Source organism: Ranitomeya imitator, chromosome 1 (genome assembly GCF_032444005.1).
Source record: "Ranitomeya imitator isolate aRanImi1 chromosome 1, aRanImi1.pri, whole genome shotgun sequence".
NCBI lineage: Eukaryota > Metazoa > Chordata > Amphibia > Anura > Dendrobatidae > Ranitomeya > Ranitomeya imitator.
The window spans coordinates 612,598,063-612,610,988 of NC_091282.1; the positions used below are offsets into that span (position 1 = coordinate 612,598,063).

The 12,926-nt window shown below is 50.2% G+C and overlaps 1 protein-coding gene across 1 annotated transcript in view; it reads left to right on the forward strand.

Moving 5' to 3' along the window:
* The first annotated feature begins 4,506 nt into the window (after positions 1-4,506).
* Positions 4,507-12,926, forward strand: part of IGSF8 (immunoglobulin superfamily member 8) — a 34,814-nt gene continuing 26,394 nt past the window's right edge. The window contains exon 1 of the mRNA XM_069726121.1: positions 4,507-4,733. Within this exon, the coding sequence (XP_069582222.1) occupies positions 4,646-4,733 (88 nt within the window). The 5' untranslated portion in view covers positions 4,507-4,645. The remainder of the gene's footprint in view (positions 4,734-12,926) is intronic.

Genomic DNA, 12,926 nt, shown 5'->3' on the forward strand with positions numbered 1-12,926 from the left:
TACAATCACGGGGGAGCGGTATATACAGGTGTACACAAACACGGGGGAGCGGTATATACAGGTGTATACAAACACGGGGGAGCGGTATATACAGGTGTATACAAACACGGGGGAGCGGTATATACAAACACGGGGGAGCGGTATATACAGGTGTATACAAACACGGGGGAGCGGTATATACAGGTGTACACAGACACGGGGGAGCGGTATATACAGGTGTATACAAACACGGGGGAGCGGTATATACAGGTGTACACAAACACGGGGGAGCGGTATATACAGGTGTATACAAACTCGGGGGAGCGGTATATACAGGTGTACACAGACACGGGGGAGCGGTATATACAGGTGTATACAAACATGGGGGAGCGGTATATACAGGTGTACACAAACACGGGGGAGCGGTATATACAGGTGTATACAAACACGGGGGAGAGGTATATACAGGTGTATACAAACTCGGGGGAGCGGTATATACAGGTGTACACAGACACGGGGGAGCGGTATATACAGGTGTACACAAACACGGGGGAGCGGTATATACAGGTGTATACAAACACGGGGGAGCGGTATATACAGGTGTATACAAACACGGGGGAGCGGTATATACAGGTGTACACAGACACGGGGGAGCGGTATATACAGGTGTACACAAACACGGGGGAGCGGTATATACAGGTGTACACAGACACGGGGGAGCGGTATATACAGGTGTACACAAACACGGGGGAGCGGTATATACAAACACGGGGGAGCGGTATATACAGGTGTATACAAACACGGGGGAGCAGTATATGCAGGTGTACACAAACACGGGGGAGCGGTATATACAGGTGTATACAAACACGGGGGAGCGGTATATACAGGTGTATACAAACACGGGGGAGCGGTATATACAGGTGTATACAAACACGGGGGAGCGGTATATACAGGTGTATACAAACACGGGGGAGCGGTATATACAAACACGGGGGAGCGGTATATACAGGTGTATACAAACACGGGGGAGCGGTATATACAGGTGTATACAAACACGGGGGAGCGGTATATACAGGTGTATACAAACACGGGGGAGCGGTATATACAGGTGTATACAAACACGGGGGAGCGGTATATACAGGTGTATACAAACACGGGGGAGCGGTATATACAGGTGTATACAAACACGGGGGAGCGGTATATACAGGTGTATACAAACACGGGGGAGCGGTATATACAGGTGTATACAAACACGGGGGAGCGGTATATACAAACACGGGGGAGCGGTATATACAGGTGTATACAAACACGGGGGAGCGGTATATACAGGTGTATACAAACACGGGGGAGCGGTATATACAGGTGTATACAAACACGGGGGAGCGGTATATACAGGTGTATACAAACACGGGGGAGCGGTATATACAGGTGTATACAAACACGGGGGAGCGGTATATACAGGTGTATACAAACACGGGGGAGCGGTATATACAGGTGTATACAAACACGGGGGAGCGGTATATACAGGTGTACACAGACACGGGGGAGCGGTATATACAGGTGTACACAAACACGGGGGAGCGGTATATACAGGTGTATACAAACACGGGGGAGCGGTATATACAGGTGTATACAAACACGGGGGAGCGGTATATACAGGTGTACACAGACACGGGGGAGCGGTATATACAGGTGTACACAAACACGGGGGAGCGGTATATACAGGTGTACACAGACACGGGGGAGCGGTATATACAGGTGTACACAAACACGGGGGAGCGGTATATACAAACACGGGGGAGCGGTATATACAGGTGTATACAAACACGGGGGAGCAGTATATGCAGGTGTACACAAACACGGGGGAGCGGTATATACAGGTGTATACAAACACGGGGGAGCGGTATATACAGGTGTATACAAACACGGGGGAGCGGTATATACAGGTGTATACAAACACGGGGGAGCGGTATATACAGGTGTATACAAACACGGGGGAGCGGTATATACAAACACGGGGGAGCGGTATATACAGGTGTATACAAACACGGGGGAGCGGTATATACAGGTGTATACAAACACGGGGGAGCGGTATATACAGGTGTATACAAACACGGGGGAGCGGTATATACAGGTGTATACAAACACGGGGGAGCGGTATATACAGGTGTATACAAACACGGGGGAGCGGTATATACAGGTGTATACAAACACGGGGGAGCGGTATATACAGGTGTATACAAACACGGGGGAGCGGTATATACAGGTGTATACAAACACGGGGGAGCGGTATATACAAACACGGGGGAGCGGTATATACAGGTGTATACAAACACGGGGGAGCGGTATATACAGGTGTATACAAACACGGGGGAGCGGTATATACAGGTGTATACAAACACGGGGGAGCGGTATATACAGGTGTATACAAACACGGGGGAGCGGTATATACAGGTGTATACAAACACGGGGGAGCGGTATATACAGGTGTATACAAACACGGGGGAGCGGTATATACAGGTGTATACAAACACGGGGGAGCGGTATATACAAACACGGGGGAGCGGTATATACAGGTGTATACAAACACGGGGGAGCGGTATATACAGGTGTATACAAACACGGGGGAGCGGTATATACAGGTGTATACAAACACGGGGGAGCGGTATATACAGGTGTATACAAACACGGGGGAGCGGTATATACAGGTGTATACAAACACGGGGGAGCGGTATATACAGGTGTATACAAACACGGGGGAGCGGTATATACAGGTGTATACAAACACGGGGGAGCGGTATATACAAACACGGGGGAGCGGTATATACAGGTGTATACAAACACGGGGGAGCGGTATATACAGGTGTATACAAACACGGGGGAGCGGTATATACAGGTGTATACAAACACGGGGGAGCGGTATATACAGGTGTATACAAACACGGGGGAGCGGTATATACAGGTGTATACAAACACGGGGGAGCGGTATATACAGGTGTATACAAACACGGGGGAGCGGTATATACAAACACGGGGGAGCGGTATATACAGGTGTATACAAACATGGGGGAGCGGTATATACAGGTGTATACAAACACGGGGGAGCGGTATATACAGGTGTATACAAACACGGGGGAGCGGTATATACAGGTGTATACAAACACGGGGGAGCGGTATATACAAACACGGGGGAGCGGTATATACAGGTGTATACAAACACGGGGGAGCGGTATATACAGGTGTATACAAACACGGGGGAGCGGTATATACAGGTGTATACAAACACGGGGGAGCGGTATATACAGGTGTATACAAACACGGGGGAGCGGTATATACAAACACGGGGGAGCGGTATATACAGGTGTATACAAACACGGGGGAGCGGTATATACAGGTGTATACAAACACGGGGGAGCGGTATATACAGGTGTATACAAACACGGGGGAGCGGTATATACAGGTGTATACAAACACGGGGGAGCGGTATATACAAACACGGGGGAGCGGTATATACAGGTGTATACAAACACGGGGGAGCGGTATATACAGGTGTATACAAACACGGGGGAGCGGTATATACAGGTGTATACAAACACGGGGGAGCGGTATATACAGGTGTATACAAACACGGGGGAGCGGTATATACAGGTGTATACAAACACGGGGGAGCGGTATATACAGGTGTATACAAACACGGGGGAGCGGTATATACAAACACGGGGGAGCGGTATATACAGGTGTATACAAACACGGGGGAGCGGTATATACAGGTGTATACAAACACGGGGGAGCGGTATATACAGGTGTATACAAACACGGGGGAGCGGTATATACAGGTGTATACAAACACGGGGGAGCGGTATATACAAACACGGGGGAGCGGTATATACAGGTGTATACAAACACGGGGGAGCGGTATATACAGGTGTATACAAACACGGGGGAGCGGTATATACAGGTGTATACAAACACGGGGGAGCGGTATATACAGGTGTATACAAACACGGGGGAGCGGTATATACAGGTGTATACAAACACGGGGGAGCGGTATATACAGGTGTATACAAACACGGGGGAGCGGTATATACAGGTGTATACAAACACGGGGGAGCGGTATATACAGGTGTATACAAACACGGGGGAGCGGTATATACAGGTGTATACAAACACGGGGGAGCGGTATATACAAACACGGGGGAGCGGTATATACAGGTGTATACAAACACGGGGGAGCGGTATATACAGGTGTATACAAACACGGGGGAGCGGTATATACAGGTGTATACAAACACGGGGGAGCGGTATATACAGGTGTATACAAACACGGGGGAGCGGTATATACAAACACGGGGGAGCGGTATATACAGGTGTATACAAACACGGGGGAGCGGTATATACAGGTGTATACAAACACGGGGGAGCGGTATATACAGGTGTATACAAACACGGGGGAGCGGTATATACAGGTGTATACAAACACGGGGGAGCGGTATATACAGGTGTATACAAACACGGGGGAGCGGTATATACAGGTGTGCAGACACGGGGGCGCGAGACTACAGAATCTTGTCCGCTCACAGCAAAATGCAGCTATGACGTCATCAATCAAAGGTGCGGAGGGAGGAACTTTAGAGCGATAATTGTCACCGTTTCGGGGTGGAGTCAGATGCAGGGCGGGGCTTCCTCTTCTTTTTCGCCCGTTGCTCGCATTATGTCGGTGGTGACAGCGCCGCTTCTTCTTCTGTGCACAGCGGGTGAGTGCGGTCCCCGGATGTGCGTGTACTGTACCCCGCTCCTCAGTGTGTGTCATGTATCCCCGCTCCTCAGTGTGTGCCATGTATCCCCGCTCCTCAGTGTGTGCCATGTATCCCCGCTCCTCAGTGTGTGCCATGTATCCCCGCTCCTCAGTGTGTGCCATGTATCCCCGCTCCTCAGTGTGTGCGCTGTATCCCCCGCTCCTCAGTGTGTGCCATGTATCCCCGCTCCTCAGTGTGTGCCATGTATCCTCCGCTCCTCAGTGTGTGCCATGTATCCCCCGCTCCTCAGTGTGTGCCATGTATCCCCCGCTCCTCAGTGTGTGCCATGTATCCCCCGCTCCTCAGTGTGTGCCATGTATCCCCCGCTCCTCAGTGTGTGCCATGTATCCCCCGCTCCTCAGTGTGTGCCATGTATCCCCGCTCCTCAGTGTGTGCCATGTATCCCCCGCTCCTCAGTGTGTGCCATGTATCCCCCGCTCCTCAGTGTGTGCGCTGTATCCCCCGCTCCTCAGTGTGTGCCATGTATCCCCCGCTCCTCAGTGTGTGCCATGTATCCCCGCTCCTCAGTGTGTGCCATGTATCCCCGCTCCTCAGTGTGTGCCATGTATCCCCGCTCCTCAGTGTGTGCCATGTATCCCCCGCTCCTCAGTGTGTGACATGTATCCCCGCTCCTCAGTGTGTGCCATGTATCCCCGCTCCTCAGTGTGTGCCATGTATCCCCCGCTCCTCAGTGTGTGCCATGTATCCCCGCTCCTCAGTGTGTGCCATGTATCCTCCGCTCCTCAGTGTGTGCCATGTATCCCCCGCTCCTCAGTGTGTGCCATGTATCCCCGCTCCTCAGTGTGTGCCATGTATCCCCGCTCCTCAGTGTGTGTCATGTATCCCCCGCTCCTCAGTGTGTGCCATGTATCCCCCGCTCCTCAGTGTGTGCCATGTATCCCCGCTCCTCAGTGTGTGCCATGTATCCTCCGCTCCTCAGTGTGTGCCATGTATCCCCGCTCCTCAGTGTGTGCCATGTATCCCCGCTCCTCAGTGTGTGCCATGTATCCCCGCTCCTCAGTGTGTGCCATGTATCCCCGCTCCTCAGTGTGTGCCATGTATCCCCCGCTCCTCAGTGTGTGCCATGTATCCCCGCTCCTCAGTGTGTGCCATGTATCCCCGCTCCTCAGTGTGTGCCATGTATCCCCGCTCCTCAGTGTGTGCGCTGTATCCCCCGCTCCTCACTGTGTGCCATGTATCCCCCGCTCCTCAGTGTGTGCCATGTATCCCCGCTCCTCAGTGTGTGCCATGTATCCTCCGCTCCTCAGTGTGTGCCATGTATCCCCGCTCCTCAGTGTGTGCCATGTATCCCCGCTCCTCAGTGTGTGCCATGTATCCTCCGCTCCTCAGTGTGTGCCATGTATCCCCCGCTCCTCAGTGTGTGCCATGTATCCCCCGCTCCTCAGTGTGTGCCATGTATCCTCCGCTCCTCAGTGTGTGCCATGTATCCCCGCTCCTCAGTGTGTGCCATGTATCCCCGCTCCTCAGTGTGTGCCATGTATCCCCGCTCCTCAGTGTGTGCCATGTATCCCCGCTCCTCAGTGTGTGCCATGTATCCCCCGCTCCTCAGTGTGTGCCATGTATCCCCGCTCCTCAGTGTGTGCCATGTATCCCCGCTCCTCAGTGTGTGCCATGTATCCCCGCTCCTCAGTGTGTGCGCTGTATCCCCCGCTCCTCAGTGTGTGCCATGTATCCCCCGCTCCTCAGTGTGTGCCATGTATCCCCGCTCCTCAGTGTGCGCGCTGTATCCCCGCTCCTCAGTGTGCGCGCTGTATCCCCGCTCCTCAGTGTGCGCGCTGTATCCCCGCTCCTCAGTGTGCGCGCTGTATCCCCGCTCCTCAGTGTGCGCGCTGTATCCCCGCTCCTCAGTGTGTGCGCTGTATCCCCGCTCCTCAGTGTGTGCGCTGTATCCCCGCTCCTCAGTGTGTGCGCTGTATCCCCGCTCCTCAGTGCGTGTGCGCTGTATCCCCCACTCCTCAATGTGTATGTGTTGTACCCCTCATTCCTCAGTGTCTGTTGTACCCCCACTCCTCTGTGTGTGTGTTTGTGTGTGTTGTAACCCCACTCCTCAGTATATGTTGTACCCCCTCTCATCAGTGTGTGTCCCCCTATTCCTCAGTGCGTGTGTGTTGTATCCCCCACTCCTCAATGTGTATGTGTTGTACCCCTCATTCCTCAGTGTCTGTTGTAACCCCACTCCTCAGTATATGTTGTACCCCCTCTCATCAGTGTGTGTCCCCCTATTCCTCAGTGTGTGTGTGTACTGTACCCCCACTCCTGTTTGTTGTACCCCAGTTGTCAGTGTGCACACTGTTCCCGCACTCCTCAGTGCGGTGTGCTCAGTGTACACCGACTCCTCAGTGTTTATGTGTGCATTGTACCTCCACTCCTTAGTGCGTGTGTGTTTTATCCCCGCTCCTCAGTTTGTGTTGTATCCCCACTTCTCAGTGTGTGCATGTTATACACCCTCTCCTCAGTGAGTGTGTTGTACCCCTATTTCTCAGCGTTTGTATGCGCTGTACCCCACTCATCAGTTTGTGTGTTGTACTGCCACTCGTGAGTGCGTGTGTTGTACTCCCACTCCTCAGTGCGTGTGCGCTGTATCCCCCACTCCTCAGTGCGTGTGCTTTGTATCCCCCAATCCTCAGTGCGTGTGTGTTGTATCCCCTACTCCTCAGTGTGTACGTGTTGTACCCCCCCTTCCTCAGTGTCTGTTGTACCCCCACTCGTCTTCTGTGTGTGTGTGTGTTGTAACCCCACTCCTCAGTATGTGTGCTGTACCGCCTCTCTTCAGTGTGTGATCTATTCCACAGTGTGTGTGTTTGCTGTACCCCCACTCCTGTGTTGTACCCCCACTTGTCAGTGTGCACGCTGTTGCCCCACTCCTCAGTGCATGTGTGCTCACTGTACACCGACTCCTCAGTGTGTATGTGTGCGCTGTACCTCCACTCCTTAGGCCGGCCCCACACTAGCGAGTTTTACGGATGTAAGAGAGGTGCTGAAAATATGGATTGCATACGGTACAATGCTTCTCTATGCCCCAGCTCCTATCAGCCGTATTTTACTGATCTGTATTATATGGTCTTCTGCGGCCGTAGAAAATCGCAGCATGCTGCGTTTGTCACCGTATTGCGCAAAAAATCCGCCAGTGAAAGTCTATGGGGGCCAGAAAAATAGGATTACACACAGACCAGCAGTGTGACTTGCGAGAAATACGCAGCGGTGTTAGAGAGAAAAGCCGGCAATTCAGTGCGGTTTACAGTAAAATCACACTGACAGCTTACAATAGAATAGGTAGAATAAATGTCTACACATAGAATAGGTATATATACACACATATATATATATATATATATATATATATATATATATATATATATATATATATAATTGAGACACATATATATATTAATATTTAATACAGCGCTAGATAGCTTTAAAGCCGGTAATTCAATTGCCGGCTTTTGCTATCTCCTTCCTAAACCCGACATGATATGAGACATGGTTACATACAGGAAACCATCTCATATCCCCATTTTTTTGCATATTCCACACTACTAATGTTAGTAGTGTGTATGTGCAAAATTTGGGCACTCTAGCTATTAAATTATAGGGTTAAATGGCGAAAAAAATTGGCGTGGGCTCCCGTGCAATTTTCTCCGCCAGAGTAGTAAAGCCAGTGACTGAGGGCAGATATTACCGTATATACTCGAGTATAAGCCGAGATTTTCAGCCCAAATTTTTGGGCTGAAAGTGCCCCCCTCGGCTTATACTCGAGTCACGGTAGCGGTGGGGTCGGCAGGTGAGGGGCTGAGGGCGCTGGGGTATACTTACCTAGTCCCAGCGATCCTCGCGCTGTCCCTGCCGTCCCACGGGCTTCGGCGCTGCAGTTTCTTCCTCTCTTCAGCGGTCACGTGGGACCGCTCATTACAGAAATGAATAAGCGGCTCCACCTCCCATAGGGGCGGAGCCGCTTATTCATTTCTCTAATCAGCGGTGCCGGTGACCGCTGATAGAGAAAGAAGCTGCGGCACCGAAGACAGGAGGGGACAGCGCGAGGATCGCCAGGACTAGGTGAGTATAGCATATTCACCTGTCCTCGTTCCAGCCGCCGGGCGCCGATCCATCTTCCCGGCCGGCGCCTCCATCTTCCCGGCGTCTCTGCTCTCTGACTGTTCAGGCAGAGGGCGCGATGACGCATATAGTGTGCGCGGCGCCCTCTGCCTGATCAGTCAGAGCAGAGACGCCGGGAAGATGGAGGCGCCGGAACGAGACGCCGGGAGCTGCAATCAAGGGAGGTGAGTATGTGTTTTTTTTCTTTATTGCGGCAGCGGCGGCACAAATTTATGTGGAACATCTATGGGGCACAGTGAACGGTGCAGAGCACCGTATATGGCACAGCACAGCTATGGGGCACAGTGAACGGTGCAGAGCACCGTATATGGCACAGCACAGCTATGTATGGGGCACAGTGAACGGTGCAGAGCACCGTATATGGCACAGCACAGCTATGGGGCACAGTGAACGGTGCAGAGCACCGTATATGGCACAGCACAGCTATGGGGCACAGTGAACGGTGCAGAGCACCGTATATGGCACAGCACAGCTATGGGGCACAGTGAACGGTGCAGAGCACCGTATATGGCACAGCACAGCTATGTATGGGGCACAGTGAACGGTGCAGAGCACCGTATATGGCACAGCACAGCTATGGGGCACAGTGAACGGTGCAGAGCACCGTATATGGCACAGCACAGCTATGAGGCACAGTGAACGGTGCAGAGCACCGTATATGGCACAGCACAACTATGGGGCACAGTGAACGGTGCAGATCACCGTATATGGCACAGCACAGCTATGGGGCACAGTGAACGGTGCAGAGCACCGTATATGGCACAGCACAGCTATGGGGCACAGTGAACGGTGCAGAGCACCGTATATGGCACAGCACAGCTATGGGGCACAGTGAACGGTGCAGAGCACCGTATATGGCACAGCACAGCTATGGGGCACAGTGAACGGTGCAGAGCACCGTATATGGCACAGCACAGCTATGTATGGGGCACAGTGAACGGTGCAGAGCACCGTATATGGCACAGCTATGGGGCACAGTGAACGGTGCAGAGCACCGTATATGGCACATCTATGGGGCACAATGAACGGTGCAGAGCACCGTATATGGCACAGCTAGGGGGCACAATGAACGGTGCAGAGCACTATATGGTTCACACCTATGGGGAAATATGAACGGTGCAGAGCACTATATGGCACAGCTATGGGGAAATAATGATCTATTTTTATTTTTGAAATTCACCGGTAAATGCTGCATTTCCACCCTAGGCTTATACTCGAGTCAATAAGTTTTCCCAGTTTTTTGTGGCAAAATTAGGGGGGTCGGCTTATACTCGGGTCGGCTTATACTCGAGTATATACGGTAATTGCCTGGAGAGGGTCCATGGATATTCCCTCCCCCCCCCCCGGCTAAAAACATCCGCCCCCAGCCACCCCAGAAAAGGCACATCTGGAAGATGCGCCTATTCTGGCACTTGGCCTCTCTCTTCCCATTCCCGTGTAGCGGTGGGATATGGGGTAATGAAGGGTTAATGTCACCTTGCTATTGTAAGGTGACATTAACCCCTTTACCCCCAAGGGTGGTTTGCACGTTATGGACCGGGCCAATTTTTACAATTCTGACCACTGTCCCTTTATGAGGTTATAACTCTGGAACGCTTCAACGGATCCCGGTGATTCTGACATTGTTTTCTCGTGACATATTGTACTTCATGATAGTGGTAACATTTCTTTGATATTACCTGCGTTTATTTGTGAAAAAAACAGAAATTTGGCGAAAATTTTGAAAATTTCGCAATTTTCCAACTTTGAATTTTTATGCAATTAAATCACAGAGATATGTCACACAAAATACTTAATAAGTAACATTTCCCACATGTCTACTTTACATCAGCAGAATTTTGGAACCAAATTTTTTTTTTTGTTAGGGAGTTATAAGGGTTAAAAGTTGACCAGCAATTTCTCATTTTTACAACACCATTTTATTTTAGGGACCACATCTCATTTGAGGTCATTTTGAGGGGTCTATATGATAGAAAATACCCAAGTGTGACACCATTCTAAAAACTGCACCCCTCAAGGTTCTCAAAACCACATTCAAGAAGTTTATTAACCCTTCAGGTGTTTCACAGGAATTTTTGGAATGTTTAAATAAAAATTAACATTTAACTTTTTTTCACAAAAAATTTACTTCAGCTCCAATTTGTTTTATTTTACCAAGGGTTACAGGAGAAAATGGACCCCAAACGTTGTTGTACAATTTGTCCTGAGTACGCCGATACCCCATAAGTGGAGGTAAACCACTGTTTGGGCGCATGACAGAGCTCGGAAGGGAAGGAGGGCAATTTGACTTTTCAATGCAAAATTGACAGGTATTGAGATGGGACGTCATGTTGCGTTTGGAGAGCCACTGATGTGCCTAAACATTGAAACCCCCCACAAGTGACACCATTTTGGAAAGTAGACCCCCTAAGGAACTTATCTAGAGGTGTGGTGAGCACTTTGACCCACCAAGTGCTTCACAGAAGTTTACAATGCAGAACCGTAAAAATAAAAAATCATTTTTTTTCACAAAAATTTTCTTTTCGCCCCCAATTTTTTTATTTTCCCAATGGTAAGAGAAGAAATTGTAACTAAAAAGTTGTTGTACAATTTGTCCTGAGTTCGCTGATACCCCATATGTGGGGGTAAACCACTGTTTGGGCGCATGGGAGAGCTCGGAAGGGAAGGAGTTCCGTTTGACTTTTCAATGCAAAATTGACAGGAATTGAGATGGGAGGCCATGTTGCAATTGGAGAGCCACTGATGTGCCTAAACATTGAAACCCCCCACAAGTGACACCATTTTGGAAAGTAGACCCCCTAAGAAACTTATCTGGATGTGTGGTGAGCACTTTGACCCTCCAAGTGCTTCACAGAAGTTTATAATGCAGAGCCGTAAAAATAAAACAAACATTTTTTCCCACAAAAATTATTTTTTAGCCCCCAGTTTTGTATTTTCCCGAGGGTAACAGGAGAAATTGGACCCCAATAGTTGTTGAGCAATTTGTCCTGAGTGCGCTGATACCCCATATGTGGGGTGGAACCACCGTTTGGGCGCATGGGAGGGCTCGGAAGGGAAGGAGCGCCATTTGGAATGCAGACTTAGATGTTATGGTCTGCAGGCGTCACATTGCGTTTGCAGAGCCCCTAATGTACCTAAACAGTAGAAACCCCCCAGAAGTGACCCCATATTGGAAACTAGACCCCCCAAGGAACTTATCTAGATGTGTTGTGAGAACTTTGAGCCCCCAAGTGTTTCACTACAGTTTAAAACGCAGAGCCGTGAAAATAAAAAATCCTTTTTTTTCCCACAAAAATTATTTTTTAGCCCCCAGTTTTGTATTTTCCCAAGGGTAACAGGAGAAATTGGACCCCAAAAGTTGTTGTCCTATTTGTCCTGAGTACGCTGATACCCTATATGTTGGGGTAAACTCCTGTTTGGGCACACGGGAGAGCTCGGAAGGGAAGGAGCCCTGTTTTACTTTTTCAACGCAGAATTGGCTGGAATTGAGATCGGACGCCATGTCGCGTTTGGAGAGCCCCTGATGTGCCTAAACAGTGGAAACCCCCAATTATAACTGAAACCCTAATCAAAACACCCCTAACCCTAATTCCAACAGTAACCCTAACCACACCTCTGACCCAGACACACCCCTAAATCTAAACCCTATTCCCAACCGTAAATGTAATCCAAACTATAACCCTAACTTTACCCCAACCCTAACTGTAGCCTTAACCCTAACTGTAGCCTTAACCCTAGCCCTAACCCTAGCCCTTACCATAACCCTAACCCTAGCCCTAACCCTAGCCCTAATGGGAAAATGGAAATAAAGGGGGGTTAAAATATTTTACAGGCAGGAGCTCTGCTATAATGCAGCTGTGCTCCTGCCTGTAAAACCCCGGGGAATGAAGGTAATGTAGGTCAATGATCTGTAGTTACCTTCACGCGATGAAAAAGACGGATATAAATAACCATGGTACCGCTGAAAGCGTCATCTTGTCCCGCAAAAAACGAGCCGCCAAACAGCATCATCAGCGA